The sequence below is a fragment of the Heterocephalus glaber genome, unplaced genomic scaffold, assembly GCF_053883595.1.
Source record: "Heterocephalus glaber isolate CG9 unplaced genomic scaffold, H.glaber_assembly_v1.0 deba00001608, whole genome shotgun sequence".
NCBI classification, from domain to species: Eukaryota; Metazoa; Chordata; class Mammalia; order Rodentia; family Bathyergidae; genus Heterocephalus; species Heterocephalus glaber.
In genome coordinates, this window is record NW_028258379.1 from 31479743 (window position 1) to 31496938 (window position 17196).

A 17196-nucleotide genomic window follows, 5' to 3' on the forward strand; every position below is an offset into this window, starting at 1 on the left:
TAGTGTATATATGACTTTTCATGTCCATTAGTATTTGTTTTATATAGTTGGGTGCACTAGTGTTTGGTGCATAGATATTTATGATTGTCATCTCTTCCTCTTGGATTCTTCCCTTTACAAGGATATAGTGTCCTTCTTCATCTCTCTTAATCAGTGTTGGTTTGAAATCTACTTGATCTACCAAGAGGATAGCTACTCCTGCTTTTTTTCGGGTTCCTGTCGCATGCAGTATTGTTTTCCACCCTTTAACTTTCAGTCTATGAGTTTCCTTTTGAATTAAGTGTGTTTCTTGTATGTAGCATATCGTTGGATTTTGCTTCTTGACCCATTCTGCCAGTCTATTTCTTTTGATTGGTGAATTGAGACCATTAACATTGATGGTTATAACTGAAACGTAGTGACTTGTCATTGCCATGACTTTTTCTTTTTGTTGGGTTCTCCCCCTTTACATTTAATTTCTTGTCATGCCAGATGCGTTCATTCTGCTTTGCTTCCTGGGGTTGTGATCCTCAATGTCTGTTCCTAGGATATTGTGTAAAATTCTTCGGAGTGCTGGTTTGGTATTCACAAAGTTCCTAAGGTGCTCTTTGTCATGAAAGTATCTTATTTCTCCATCCATTTTGAAAGATAGTTTTGCAGAGTACATCAATCTGGGTTGGAGGCTGTTTTCTTTTAGGGCTTGGAATATGTCACTCCAAGCTCTTCTTGCCTTGATGGTTTGTGTTGAGAAGTCTGCTGTGATTCTGATGGGCTTTCCTTTGTATGTGATTTGTTTCTTTTCTCTGACTGCTTGGAGAACTTTGTTCTTCTGTTGTGTTTCTGGAATCTTAACAATTATATGCCTATGTGTAGATTTTTTTTGATCAAGCCTATTTGGAGTCCTATATACCTCACTTATCTGTATGTCAAGCTCTTTTCCCCTGCTTGGGAAGTTTTCTGCCATTATTTCTGTGAAGAGATTTTTTATGTCATCTGTACACTCTCCTGTTTCTTCATTGACTCCAATCAGTCTTATGTTATTCTTTGCATCATCTAGCAGCTACTGGATTGATTTCTCATGTTCCCTTCTAATTTTGAAGCAATTTTTCTTTTCCTGGTCATTAATTGCAATCTTATCTTCTCTATCTGAAATTCTGTCCTCACATTGGCTCATTCTGCTGTGTAGACTTTCAATGGAGTTTTTCATGTCCTGGAAATCTATTTGCATCTGTTTTATGGATGCCATTTGTTTCCTATGTTGGGATTCCATCATGTTCCTCAGCTCCTCTCTAGATTTCTTAATCATGTCTTGCACTAGGAGCACAATTTCTCCTGTTATCTGAGAAATTACTTCTGATTTCATTTTTTCCAGATCCCCTTTTGTTGCCAGTTCAGTGGGTCCAGGTGGTTAAGTATCAGAGTGTTCCATCTCATTTCCCTTTGGGGTTGCTGTAGGTGATCTGGAAGTCTGGTTTTGAGACTTATTTATGTGTTTTCTCATTTTGACTGGGGGGAGGGGCTGTTGGCGCCTGCATGCATTACCTCCTCTGAGCTGGGAGAGGTGGGACAGGGGCCGGGAGCAGTGGTAGGGATGGTGGCCCCAAAGTCCTTTCCTCTGGGCTGGGAGCAGCGGGAGGGATGGTGGCCAGGAAGCTCCTTCCTCTCCACCAGGAGCAGTGGGACGGCGGCTCAGAAGCCCCTACCTCTGGGCCAGGAGCAGTGGGAGGGATGGTGGCCTGGAAGCCCCTTCCTCTGGGCCAGGAGCAGTGGGACAGAAGGTGGCCCAAAAGCCCTTTCTTCTGGGCTAGGAGCAGCGGGAGGGATGGTGGCTGGGAAGCCCCTTCCTCTGGACCAGGAGCAGTGGGACGGCGGCTCAGAAGCCCCTACCTCTGGGCCGGGAGCAGCGGGACTCAGTACCATAATGTCCTCTGCATCTTTGTAGTGTGGAAGCAGGTGGCTGTACAGAGGAGCAGGGGGAGGAGGTCCAATGGATTGTTGCTGGGGCGGGCTGATTCAGTGTGTTCCGTGCAACTCAGGACCTCGGTAGGGCATGCGCAGACCTGCCTGTCTGCAGCGGGCTCCATTTCTTCTTCTTTCTGTTTGTTAACATTTCTGCTTTCCACAAAATGCCTTACTTGTCTCAAATCTCTACCAGTCAAATGTCATTACTTTAATTCCCATTCAAATGGTATCTGCAGAAATCATCTCACCCACCTGTGAATTGTGCAAAGTACTCATTTATCACATTTGCTAGGGTTAACAGTGACTTATACATACACAGGATGCTCATGTGTCTTAAGAGTATTTAGAATCTTGGTTTAGTTCATCCTTATTGTTTTGAGTTTATTGTGAAGGCCACCCTTTCTTTAATCTCAAAGGTAGAGCAATTTAAATAATAAAATATGTGGTTGCCTCCTCTATATTTAGTACTCATCCCCTTCTAAACTAGACTGCAAATTCCCAAGGTGCCTTATGAGATAATTATCAAATTATTATCTGTTGACTTTTTTTAGGGTATGCTAGATTTTAACCTATTAACAAGTAAAAAACATAAAACAATCTTTATATTTTCTAAACCTATAGTATCTAATAATGGTATATTTAGACATTAGAGAGAATAAAAGTAGTTTCCATTGCCAGTTAGGCTTTCCTGGCTGAGAAAAATAACCCAAATGAGCTAGTAAGTCTTATTCTAATTTTAATATTCACAACTGAAGGCTAAATTGTAAAGAAACAAAATGAACGCGGGGGATTTAACTCAGTGGTTCCACCACCTGCCTTGCAAGCAAAAGGTCCCGAGTTTGATCCCCGGTACCAAAAAATGGAAACAAAATGAAACATTAGGAAGACATACCTTGCAATCAACATGTGGTCCTGAATGTAGGCTAAAAATTGAGGGTGATCTTTTCTAGCAATATATAAACACTCTCCATGCAGACAGAGAATCTTCAGGCAATTGAGCATATTAAAAAGAATATCTGGCTCTTCAAACTTGGCCATTTCCTATGCAAAAAGCCACATAGTTACTAGGTTTTCCAAAACAACATTGCTACCAAGCCAAATATTCAAAGATTTTAGAAAATATACCTGGAAAATGGTATATATTAATCTCAATGTTACTGGAAGCTGTTGGTAGCAGAATTTTCTTTCAGTATCATTCTTTATTGCTGTAAAGAAATAATTACACAAAGATTAGCCTACCTCTTTCCTCTACAATTCATCCACTGACCAAGATCATGAAGCCAGGAGATGTTAAAAAAAAAAAAAAGATATAGAATTTATTAAAAGAGTAATTGGGCCAGGGACTTAGCTCAGTGGTTCCAGTGACTCCCTTGCAAACACAAGGTCCCAAGTTCGATCCCCAGTACTAAAAGAAAGAGTAATTGTGTGTACCAATGCCCCAAGATGACTGTAAAATGCATGTACTGCAAACATGAACTAATAAAATAAAATTTAAATTTAAGAAAGAGTGATTGTATAATGTTTTTATTTGCTCTCCAAATGAGTATATATCCTTTTATGAGGTAAGTGCAGGAAACCTAACTTTAGGAGTCCCAGGCTCCATTTTCCACTGTGTAGCCCATGGTGTATTCAAACATCTTTTGGCTACTGCACCCAGGCCTGTGCTCCATGAAAGGACCTAGGGCTGGCTGCTCACTCCTTCCTAATTGGATAGGCAGGTATTAAAGAGAGGTGCACAAGTTGATTAGCACCTAAGTAGGAGTTTATCACATAGACTAACACAAAATGAGGGCTTTCTGAAAAAGATGAGTATACTCAGATGAGAACTCCACTCATGATTTTATATTCCTGTGAGGATCTCTAACCCCTTTGTCCTCATGGTTTAGAGATTCTTCTACATAAAGGCATGCTTATAGCAAAGAATCCACAAGTTAGCCAGACAGAGAAACTAGTATTAAATACATTAAATAATAAGCCACTGTAAGTTTTGGCAATTCCTAGAACCAGAGACAATGGCAGTCAAATCTTCTCAGCCAATATTAACAGTTTACTGGTAATCTTCCACTAAAAGGTACCTTAAATGCTTATTATCACCACTTAAATGTATTTTGTTTAAAGTGGAAGTTTTATAACTATTTTTAGTGGTGAACATATCTTACTGCTATGAGAAATGGGTACCACACCCTCAAATGCAGAAAGAGGAAATCATAGAAGGCAATGGAAATCGGTGAACCTAGATCTACAGAGCATCCTTTGGTTCCCTGACAGAGGAGCTCAGGACCGCTGCCTGAAGGCCCAAAGAGCAGAAGCAGCATGCAGATCTGAGCAACAGGAACATGGGTCTTGGAAGAACCTTAACAGGAGCTTCCCTGCTAACACTGTCTAAAACTGTGTCCCACAAGACAGTAGAGAGCAAAGAAAGGAAAATGAGCTGGATGCTGTAACAGTAGCCTGAAGCAGTATCTAAGGGAGAAATAACCAACATTTAAAACAGTGGAGTTCATAGTAACTCAACAAAGAAAAGAATACAGTTGTCCCTCTGTATCCACAGAATCTACATCTGCAGATTTCAGCAACTAAGTTTCAAAAATACCCAGAGAAAATATTGCATCTTTACTGTACATATACAGGCAGCTTTTTCTTATCATTGTTCTGAAAACAATATAGTATAACAACTACTTACATAGCATTTACATTGTAGTAAGTATTATAAGGAATCTAGAGATAATTTAAAGTACATAAGAGGGTGTGCATAAGTTGTATGCAAATACTACGCCATTTTAAATAAGGGACTTGAGCATTCACAGAGCTGGTATCTTTTGGAGGAAGGGACATCCTCACACCAATCCTCCAAGGATTCAATGCCACACCTATAATTTATAAAAAGAAATTGCTTAATTTTAACCATTGTTCAAATAAAAGTGGCAATGAATTGATTTGTGTGCTATCTTAGGTTTAAATATATATTTACATAGAAACAGTGCAGCTTGTTGGATCATAAGTTGAGTGCTTCCTTTCCTTAGGCAGAAAACCCAATAGAGGTATAACTCTTGGCCTGGGCTTCAGCAGCTATAGCCCTAAAACAAGGTCATTAGTTCTAAGTAAACCAAGAGACCTGGGTTCTAGTCCTAATTGCTGCCACTAATTGTATAATATTTGGATTTCTAATACCCAGGCCCTACGCTAGATATATCTGGAATTAGAGCAAAAGTGGTGAGGGGAGCTCACTTCTTTTGTGTTTCAGCTCCTCAGATGATTCTAATGTGCCAGCACAATTTTGGAAGCATTTCTGGATATAGCATAAATTGTAAATAAATCAAATGAGCTATAGGACCGAGGGCAAGTCATTAAACCCAGGTGAGATTTATTTGCTCACCTGCAAAAGTAGGAAGGCTGAACTAGATCAGCAGATTCCAAACTTCATTTTTGAAGAATACTTTGTTTAAAGAACATCCTACTTAGAACTTCAACATATAAAATGGAGCAAGTCAGAGCACTCTGGTGGAAGCTGGGCAAGGAGCCTGGGTGTTTATCATCTACCCTCATTTCCCCATCAATTGTCACCCCAAAGAAGGAAGTTCTAAGGAAGCAACACAGAGCCTTTACAACAAGAAGCACACATTAAATATTAATGAAATAGCCAGGCTCAGTGGTGCACCATTGATAATCCTAGCTACTGGGAAGGTTGAGCCAAGAGGGTCATAAGTTCAAGGCCAGCATGAGTAACTAAGCAAGACCTTGTCTCAAAATTTAAAAAATAAAAGGGCTAGGGGCGTAGCTCAGTGGTAAAGCATTACTGGGCTCAATTGCCAATACTGACAAAAAAAATGAATAGATCACCTCAAGTGTTCCTTTAAACTCTAGCTTCAATGGTTTTAAAAGTAGGAGCTGAGATATTCATACTTTGCATATATACTCTATTGACCTTTTTTGTTTTGTTTTGTTTTTTGTGGTACTAGGGATTGGACCCAGGACCTTCACACCGAGCTAAATCTCTACCCTTTGTTAAAATTTTGAGACAGGGTCTCACTAAGTCACTAAGTTGCTCAACCTGGATTTAAACTTGTGATCCTCTTGCCTCAGCCTCACAGAGTGCTGAGATTACAGGCATGCCCCACCACACCTGGCTATTGACTATTTTCAGAGTCTGTGTAGAGGCATTTAGTTCTGTACAAAAATTATGTAGTGGTGATACAACTACTTTGCTCTGAATAAGACATCCAGAAGCTACAATGAACCCCATATGACCACCCCCTAAGAATGTTTGCTGTTCACCAAAGAGATCATGCCATGCCATGCCTCCTGATTCTGGAGTAGACCTCCCAGGATCAAGATAGTCTAATAACTCAGGATAGTTGAAGCAAGAAGATATTTTTTAAAGCTGCCCAAATCTGCCCCAGGTCCCAGAGTGCTACCATCCTTATCCAGAAATCAGGATTTCCTGAGGCACATGGGGGGGTCCTATCCTGAATTCCATAAATTCCTTCAGAGTATGTGCAGTTAGGGAATGGTTCCTGAGCCTGGGTGCCATTGTGTTGTCCCCAACTTGTTCACCTAGAGTCTTTAACCAAATTAGAAAGAAATCTTTCTTCCCAAGCAGAAGCCAAGCTATCCTGCCTAGAGCACAGCCAGGCAAGGTGCGCTGCCCAGGGTCCTGGCCAAGCCCTTGGGTGCAGAAGTTGCAGGGGTGGGAGTTCTGCTTCTTCTATCCCAAAACACCACTTTGGCATTATACTTTCAGGAGCTGTTGAGATTGTCTGCACCCTTCACCTCAGCCTTTCAACCTGGGTTCACAGCTACTTCTGCACATCAGGTAGGGATCTTGTTAGCTTTCTACACTAATGTGATTAATTTTTATTGATAATGAGCTGCTCAAGGAACTGGGTTCCACTAGAGCCATATGGATATATCCACTTCATAATCTGGTGGGAAATGGTACATCTGCAAAAATCTACTCTAAGGAAGATGCATCTGAACCTCCCCAAGGAATTATTGACATAAGAAATCAAAGAGCTGAACATTAAGCCCTGTGCAAACTGGAATGTGCACACTGCATGTTACTCATCATTCAAGTTCACCTACCAGCATGTTCTGTGGGCATGGTGCGATTGCCTGGGTTCTCCCCATGCTTGACTGCTGGGTTCTCCTCCTCCTCTCCTTCAGGGCCTATAATGAACTCTGGTCTAGAAGAAAGGAGGCTATCCTCAAGGCTGTCTGTGGGCTCCTGCAACAAATATGACAAACAGCCAATAAGCAGCCCTTGAGGGCTGTAAAAAAAAAACAAAAACAATTTGGCTCAGGTCAAGAAAGATGAATTGTGCGGCCTGTTCTGTTCAGCCCTGTGCTGAGCCAAAGTACAAAGGCACTACGCCTCAGAAGAGCCTGAGGTTTTTTATCCTAATGGTGCAAGATTTGTATCACCTGCTGCTGAAACATTTGCTTTCACTTGAAATAAATACAGAGAAATAATGAAAACATTGTCAGGTCTTCTTAGGCTGCTCTCCCACCTCTGCTTTAATCCCCAAGATCAGTATCCCATTCACCAAGGGACTTCTACCCAAGACCATTTTATCCAATTCAACTTATTTAGAAAGGAATACTGAGGCATTCACAGAGATATTCAAATGCAAAGGCTTGTTATCTGGGCAAGTCAATTTTTTTTTTTGTACCAGGGATCAAACTTAGGACCTTGCGCTTGTGAGGCAGGCCGTGGCACCACTGAGCTAAATGCCCAGCAGGGCAAGTCAAATTTTTAAAAACAAGAAATTTCTGTAATATGTGCTAGTGTTCATCAGCAGATAGACAGATCAACAAAATGTGATCCATCCCTGCAATGGGATATTATTCAGCTTTAAAAATGAAAGAGATTCTGACACATGTTACAAAACGGAGGAACCTTCAAGACACAATGCTAAGCGAAATAAGTCAGTCACAAAAAGATACATACTATATAGCATCACTTACATAATATATATATTACTATATATATTACTATATATATTACTATATATATTACTATATATATATAGTAGTTAAACCCATAGAACAGTAAAATGTTGGTTGTCGGGGACAGAGGTAAAACATATGGGGAATTATCATGTAATAGTTATAGAGTTTCAGTTTTAAAAAATAAAAAAGACCTGGAGATTGGCTGTACAACAATGTGGATATGCTGAACATTACATACTGTATTTATATATACTATATGCTGCATTTATATAAAAACAAGCTGTCAAATGAGAGAAATTTTTATTCAAAAAAAAGAAAGTGTTAGGTATGGCTTCCATTTAAAATATTTAACTTCTGGTTATTTGTCTACCTGTTTTCTTTCTTTAAGGTTTCATCTTCAAATATCCTGTTTCAAAATTATCCTCATACCTAATACTTTTACCAGAAAAGATTTTTTCAAGAAGTATCTGATAGCTAGCTCAAAGCAAGAAAGAGACAAAGACTGATGGGATTAAAAGGACAGGAGAAAGAAAGAAACCCATTGCTAAAACAGTATCTGACAGTGCTCTGAAAAATGCTTTGCCAATTTCACAGCTTTACTGAAGTTGTCCATGTTCCTAGGCTACCCATAAACAACATACCATGTCAAATCATAAACTGAGTCTCATATACTTGTTACAGGGAAAAGTTGCCTGCCGCATACTGAATCTTCTACATTCACCTGGTAACCCACATTTCTGGTACTGCCCTCAAAGGAGAGACACTGGAGTTATCTATCTTGCAAATTACCAGCCCACTCTTCCTGTCCTCATGGACTCTCTTGTCCTCCATTTGTCCCAGGAGGAGAACAAAACAGCTAAAGTTGCCAGAGCATGCAGTGGAGACTAAGCATTCTAAGACAGAATCCTCTTTTACTGAAAGGCATCACTCCCATAAAATTTGAGAGAAGAAAACTGAATCTGAAAGACTGAAGCAAGACAATCACAAGTTTGGCTTCAGCCTGGCCAATCTAGTGAGACACTGTTTCAAAATTTAAAGGGGCCACTGGAGGACGTAGCTCAGAGATCCTAGGTTCAATTCCCAGTGAGAGAGAGAGAGAGAGAGAGAGAGAGAGAACTTGCTCAAATGATTCATATTCATCTACCTCTGATATGAGTGTATTTTGGTGTTGTATGTATCTTATAAAAAATAGGTTCAACAGAAAATACCAATGGCATGGAGTAATGAATATCTTAGCTGTTCCCTCTTTAGACAATCTCCTTGAAAATCAGAAAATCAAAGTAACCAGAAAAAGGAATGATGGTTTTCTTGATTGGAGATAAAAAGCCAATGAGTTTTACAAACTAAAGTTACCTTGGAACAGTGTCTGTATACAATCTACTTACTTAATATTTGATTGTATATTTTATTGTATTCATAATTATGCTTTGTAAAATAACTTTATGATAAAAATTCTTCCAAGAATGCTAATAATGTTTTGTATTCATGAGAACTGCATGAACAAAGTTGCTGTAACCCTAATTCAAGCCGGTTAATAGAAGTCTCTACAGTGCAGCTCCATCCCCTGTCCCTTTCAAGAGCCTGAGTTGGTGAAAACCACAGGAAAACTTTTTTTTAATACAGCCTCATAAAAAACCCAGAATGGAGCATAAGATAATGCTGGAGGAGGACTCCATTACGCCAGCTACTGAGTGTTTCTTTCTGCTATATGTGATTCATCTCATTTCTTCAACTGCTTACCACCAGTCGGCTTTCTTCTTTGGGAGCTAATCGCTCCAGGAGTTCACAAGCAAGCTGATAGCAAAGGATACTAGACTGACATAAGTTACACTCCATTGCTTTTTCCTCCTTTTGGCAGGTGTGGGAGCCCCCCCAAGGGGCCTGGAAGACATTGTTTATAATAGAAATAATGTCCTTTGACAAACTGTGCTCTAAACCCATCGTGACTCCATCATCTTGTAACTCCATCTGAAAGATATTGAAAAAGGGGGAAAAAAGAAGAAGAAGAAGGAGTTTGGTCCTTTTATCCAATATTCCATTCACACAGTACTTGGAGATAATTTTCACTAACTGACAGCAATATTAAGTTATTTAAAGACAATACAGGCTTTAAGGTCATTACATTACTTTCCTTGGATTCTTCTAAAAAGAGTATAAACACAGACAAAGTAATGGGTATTATTTAAAAAATCATGTGTGACATTTACGACAGGTGTTTTTAAACTCATAACTTTGTGAGAGGTAGCACATTTCCAAAATATTGCTTCTCATCTACTATCCAAGTCTTGGTTTTTAAATACTATTATTCACTAACAGGAACCAAGCTTCTTGAAGAAATGGATTACTCAAGAACTGGGGCTAGGAAAACATAAGATGAGCCTGGAACATCTTATCATGACAGAAATTAAGAAAATGTTTAGAGAAAGATATGGACATGTCAAAAGAACACAAAACAAGGTTGAAGGGATTCCCAGTGGCCAAATATAGAACAATATGAACAATAAAACAAATAATTATAAGTAACAGATTATAACCTACTGAATAAAGAAAGAATCAATGGGTACATGCAGGAATAAGCAGATAAATCAATACATAAATAGGAGAGAAGGAAAAACTGTCTCTTTAGTATAATGCCAGCTAATAAATTGAAAAGAAATGATGGTATTATAAAATTATCATTTGACAGCCATCACAATAATAATTGATTCAGGCATCAATAACCTATCAATTAGCGAACTATTTAGTGAAAATTTGATAAGAAACAGGAAATCTCATAAACTACTTCCTCACAAGTTATTTGTTAATTACAAAATGGAAAATACACTCTTCCCTCGGTATCTGTGGGAGATTGACTCAGAGCCTTCCATACATACCAAAGTCCACAAATGCTCAAGTTGATTATATAAAATAGAGTAATTTTTTTCCATACAACCTGTGCCTATTCCATTCTCCTGTATACTTTAAGTCACCTCCACATATCATATATAATACTATAAATACAGTTTAAATGTTATATAAATAGTTGTTATACCATAATGTTTAGAGAAAAATGACAAGAAAAAGTTCAATACTTAAGCAATTTAAAAAAAAAATTTTCAATCTTTAGTTAGTTGAATCTGTGGTTGTGGCACCCACAAATATAGAGGGATGATTGTAGTGAATTTTTAGCAGAGAAACTTGGGAAAAAATCACATTAACCCAGTGAGCAAAGTTATCATCACTGGTAAGGGAACAGTATTTTATCTTGTGCCTCCTGACATAATGCATTAAGAGGACAACTGTGATCTTTCTGCCAAAAAATGTATGGCCCAAATTAATTCATAAGGAAATATCAGACAAACTTAAATTTAAACACCTTCTACAAAATGACTGTATTCTTTTAAAAATGTCAAGGACACAAATGATAAAAATTGAGGGACTGTCCTGGATTAAAGAAGACTAAGAAAACAATACACAAATTGTAGTGAGTGATCCTGGATTCTTCCTGAATCAAAACTCCTTTTTGTGGGTCTTTTCCTTTTGCTATAAAGATGATACTATTATGATATCAATTTTAAATGCATAATTTCTATAAAATATTTCCTGATTTTGATAACTGTACTGTGGTTATGCGAAAGAATGTCCTTACTTTTTAGGAAATATATTCTGAAGTATTTAGAGATAAAGGGATACAAAGTTTGCAACTTTTTCTCAAATGATTCTTTAAGAAAATTCATGCATACACATATGGAGAAACACAGAGAGAGAGAGAGAGGGAGAGAGAGAAGTAAATGTAGTAAATGTTAACATCTGAAGACTCTGAGTATTTAGGATTTCTTTGTACTATTCTAACAACTTTTATGCAAATTTGAAATTATTTCAAAATAAAAAATTACAAAGATATGTTCTCATCAAAGCCTTTTTAACTTATCTTTTAAAATTATCTTGAAAATCCATTTATAAGATATATTAAAATTAGCCCCATCACTATAGCGTTGTACCTTGCTCTTCCCAACAATAGTATTATCCAGTTTGTTCATCCAATTTATTCAACAGAATCAATTCTAATGATGCTAGGATGTTTCTAAAATTCAAATCCATTTTCACATGTCAACATCATTGCAGATATTCATACAAGTAGTTTTCAGACTCTTTAGGAAATTCCCAAAGGAGTTTGCAAAATGTCTTGAATGCTGCTGCATAATTTCAGCAAGTGTGAAGATGCCCAACACATGGAAAGAATCACTATATAATGTTTTCCCTCATTCTTCACCTCTGAACTAAAGGAAGCTCATGCTTCAGCTACCTGCTTCAGGAGAAGATCAAACATGAGGATGAAACAATTTAGATTCATTTCATCATCTTCACAATCAAAGTCAATAGTCCTTCCTCCTGGGTGTCCAAAATTCTTGAAAGGGCTACGAAATGGACTATGCATAGGACTCCGAAATGGACTCTGGAAAGGACTATGAAATGGACTCAGCATATTGTGCTGAACTCGTCGACCAGGATCAGAGGCAACACTCACCTACAAGAAAGAATGTCAACACAGATAGATGAACTCACAGACACTCAAATGGCAGAATAAAATATTTAAAGTTTCTATGGAAGGCATTTCCAGCTGTCACACAGTTTCTTTTGATATAACTGAATGGCATTAGTACCTCCAAAAACTATGGATACTCTCAAAATATAAAAATAAATAAATAAAATCATCCAAACTTTCAGACTAATTGTCAAGGAATGAAACATTAGCACCCTGAAGAATGAAGGCATTTACCATTTTATTTTTTACCTCATTAAAATTTCCAGTTAAAATAGATTGTTTGAATCTACCATAACCCAAACCATAAGTTGAAAAGCATAAGAAATTACCAAAGCAAAATATGCAAGATATTTTTTAGAATCATAAATGCAGAAACCCAGAGTGATATGACTAGCTAAGGACTAATAACTTCCAGGCATCATAATGACTATCATGAGAAACAATATATGTCAACCTTGTTGTAACTGGCTATTCTCTGTTTGTCTACCCACACCCCACCCGAGTCTTTTACTACCCTTCTCTGCCCTACTCTATGTCCAAAGATGCTGTGAACTGAGTCTACTCAGGCTTGTTTGCTGCCTGACTTCCAAGTGGCTTCAGTCAATGGAAGGTATCACCAGCAGAAGACCTGAAGCTGGAGGAGTAGGAAGTAGGAGTATTTCTTGCCTCCTCTCCCTGCTTTAGAGCTACATCTCTAGAAGTATCTTCATCACTCTACAGCTTCTCCCACCAACCCTTCCTCGTAGTTTCAACTCCTAATCAGCCTTAGGAGCTCTCCTCCTTGTTCCTTTCACCTTAGGAGTACAGTGGCTTCTTACTGGACTGCTACTGGACACTGGGTGCCTCATCAATCCTTATTGATCCTTTAACCTTTCTCAAAACTCTATAGACAGAATCTCCATTAAAGTTTCTACATTTTAACCATCTAGGAAAACTGTGTATTGAGCCCTGAGTGACATATCTGTTTATTACTCTCAAATCATATTTTTCTCATAAAGACGTAATGAGCATAACATTCCACAAACACCATTTTTAAGGCAAAGAGGAAGAGTAACCCATTAAGAATTAGAATACCTGTATATTTACAGCATTATTTATAAGAAATCACTTCACTTCACTGAATGAACATTAGGTAAAGTAGTTATAAAATGAGGATAATAAGTTCTTCCCTGATTGTCTCTCATAATTCTGTGACATCATTCATGATGAACATTTCACACAAAATACAATAAAGTGCTTCACAAAGTAAGATCATCTTAAATGTTATAGAAGAAAGAAAGAAATTTGAGTAGTTGGCAGTTTGTTCCCATCAGCAAGTAAGAAAGAAGTAATGATTTCAAAAAAGTAATAAATACAAACTATGGCCCCATTTTCATGTTAGATTTTCTAACTGCTAGATGTCAGGTGGAATGGGGGAGAAATCCCTTGGAGAGGCCTGACAAGGAGAGAGACGGTCCTTGCCAGCCCTCAGGTGTGAGCAAATCTCTTCAAAATTGCTCATGGTCTGAGAATGTTCTATATAAGCAGAAACTCCATCAGGTCCTCCATGGGGAAACAATTAAAGTAGGTTATGTTCATGTACAAATCTGCCAAAATTAAACCCGTCATTCTATATAGCCAACATACAGTAATTAAAATGTGAGAAAAATAGAAGAAATTCAAATGTATAATAAAAAGACACTAAATATCAAAAGAAATTATGTAGGGCATAGTGGCATATACCTGTAATCACAGCTACTCAGGAGGCTGTGGCAGGAGTATTGCAAGTTCAAAGCCAACTGGGGCAACTTAGCAATACCCTGTCTCAAAATAAAAAATAAGGAGGGCTGGGATATAATTCAGTAAGAGTATCCTAAGTTTCTATTTCCAGTACCATAAAAGAAAATTCAACAGATTTATATGTTTCTCATCCATAAAGGTGCAAACAGGTCAATAAAACAAACTCAGTTGGTAGTGACTACATCATTTACAGTCGCCATCAGTTTTTTTAAGTCTTCCCATAACCCAGTGGCAGGAAAAAAAATCATCAAAACTCCTCACCCCCAAAGTGAAGTACTGATCTGCCCACTAGCTGGTAAGGAATTTTATTCACTAGGAGACAGTTCCTTCTCTCACTACCCACACAAAAAAAGTAATATTACCAAAAAAGCTACTGTTTTTCCTTTCATCATGATGAGAGCTAAAATTTTTTTTAAAGGAAACAAAAACTCAATAACTTACTGATTACACACTAAATTAAACCTACCTTCATAGGTTTAGTAATGCTTTCTTTTCTTTCTTTCTTTCTTTCTTTTTTTTTTTTTTTTTGGTACCAGGGATTGAACTTGGGACCTTGCACTTTCAAGGTAGGCAGCGGAACCACTGAGCTAAATCCCTGGCTAGTAATGCTTTCTTATTTGAGGTAATTAAAAGATTAAGAGAATGAGATGTGATGGAAAAGTATTTTCAGAGAAATTTCTATGACACTACTTTTAGGCCTGGTACCACTGACAAGAGTTTTTGACATTTTTATAAGACAAGAACAGGTATGGCAATAATTACCCTTCGAGCTGCAAGGTTCCCTGCCAATTCACTGACTCTTGATTTTCTTTGATTTGCCAGTTCTTTGACAGAATTAACTCCATCAGAAAACATACTTATTAAAAGTTGAAGTGGAACCATGATATCCAATTCTGATAATACCTGGGGAGAAAAGGCACATATCCCTCAATAAAACATGTAAACTTTAAAACTCAGAAAAATATATTTAACATACATTTCTCCCCAGCAGACTATGAAACATAAGAACATTTAACTTTACATATATTCTATCAGTACAATCATTCTCAAATTTTTGCACCAAGAAAATTCAAGTTATTTTTGAACTTTCCATTTTTCCTATGTCAATACTAGTAAGTTACGTTCTTTCCATAAATGTTTCCAATTAATTAATACACAAGTCAACTTCAAGCATTTTAGTGTCCACTCTGTTCCCAAATGGTCAGGCCAGGGCTTTGAAACCTTCAACTGCAGCACTCTGTCTTCACAGCAATGTCAAAGCAGGTCCATAGAATCTGTGAGTGTAACTGCTCTAGCTCTGGAGGGATAGAAACTTATAGCCATGCTTGTTCAACCTCTGAGGCAACGTCTAGCCATCTACAGAAAGACTGGCTCTCCTAAAATGAGAATGATCTTATTGAGATCTCTTTGGGGATAAAAAGTTAAAATTCTGGATCCCAAAAATGACTTTTAAAAAAAGATTCTTTTACTCTATCAAATTATTGTTGCTTAGTTTAGAACTCATAAGGCTTCTTTATAACTGGGCTGCTAGGGTCATGTCCTTACATGGCATGGAAATGTATCTGGGGGACTAGGGATATAGCCTAGTGGTAGAGCACTTGTCCAGAATGTACAAGGCCCTAGATTCAATCCCCAGTATCACACACACACACACACACACACACACACACATGTGCGGATCTGTATCTAAAGTTAATCTAAACATTGAACCTCTGTTTATTTTCTGCAACTGCCTAAACCATGTCAGGTATTCAACTCAAGTTAATAAATTCTTATTCAACATTCACTAAATACTAAGCATATCCAGAAGCTGAGAGGAAAGGATGAAGAGGCTTGTAAACTCAAAAATAAAACCTGGTCCTTGAACTTGATAGTAAACAGAAGAAGAAACAAAAACAAAAACAAAGATTTAACTACAAGATAGAACAGAATTAGAACAGAACCTGTATGGATACTGGTGGCAAGAATAACAATCTCAATAAGAAGATGATGGCATGAAGTAGCAGAAAACTTCAGAGGCAATAATTTTTGAATTTAAAAGATAAGTTGGAGCTCAAAAAAATGGAGACAGAAGGGAAAGTCATTCTAGGCTGAGAGAACAGCATAAACCACTCCCTAAATCAGTACTTTTCAACCTTCTCAAGTAAAGGATTTGTTTATTTTTTTTCCTTACATTTTTTATTGGTACATTTTAGGTATACAATACATTTATATTTATCATTGGGTACTTGTACCTTTACATGATATATCTTGGTTCTTATTTTTTCCCTATTTCCTGTCCTCCCTTTACCCCCTCCATCCTTCCCTATTAAGGATCTGTTCAATATCAAAGATTCCTCAGAATCCTAGATAGCTAGAAATATATAAGAACCAATAGGCCTATGAATTCAATAATATTATTACATAAACTTAATTTATTAACCACAACTAGAGCTATATATATTTGAAATTTAATCATCTATGTGTATGAAATATAAGGTTATAAAAATCCTTAGCAAACATATGCACTTATAGACACTGCAAAAACTCCCCACAACTCTACCTAGGTATCTAAAGCTTATAGGCTAAGAATTATTGCTCAAAATGGTCATAAGTATCATTCACTTACATGAAGCCATAGTAAAGCTTGCTCTTGCACAGATGAAGGGTATCCTGTAAACCGACAACTAATAAAGCCAAACATCTCTTCCATTGAAAAAGGTAGAGGACAGAGTTCAATGTCAAACATTTTGCTGAAAAGCAGATCAACAAAAATAAATGGCCAATGGGCATATATTAGGACCTATTAATCCCAACAAAGTATTTCTAGCTCTACCCTATGTGGAGAGACCAAACCTTGAGTTTTTATTCTGAATAGCTATAAATACATTTCATTTTTTCTGTAAGAGAACAGTCAATGTCATTAGAATAGATATAAATAATCCATATGTTGCAATAATATTAATGTTCACATTTATATTAGGCTTAACAAGAAGAAATTTTATTTCTAAAGATTTAGAATT

General features: G+C 37.4%; 1 protein-coding gene across 1 annotated transcript in view; it reads right to left on the minus strand.

Annotated features, from left to right (window-relative positions):
- Unc79 (unc-79 subunit of NALCN channel complex) overlaps nucleotides 1-17196 on the minus strand; it is a 231959-nt gene that overhangs the window by 108177 nt on the left and 106586 nt on the right. The window contains 7 exon segments of the mRNA XM_087195499.1: nucleotides 2834-2982; nucleotides 3067-3146; nucleotides 7024-7165; nucleotides 9631-9858; nucleotides 12176-12397; nucleotides 14957-15097; nucleotides 16803-16926. Of these exon segments, the coding sequence (XP_087051625.1) occupies nucleotides 2834-2982; nucleotides 3067-3146; nucleotides 7024-7165; nucleotides 9631-9858; nucleotides 12176-12397; nucleotides 14957-15097; nucleotides 16803-16926 (1086 nt within the window).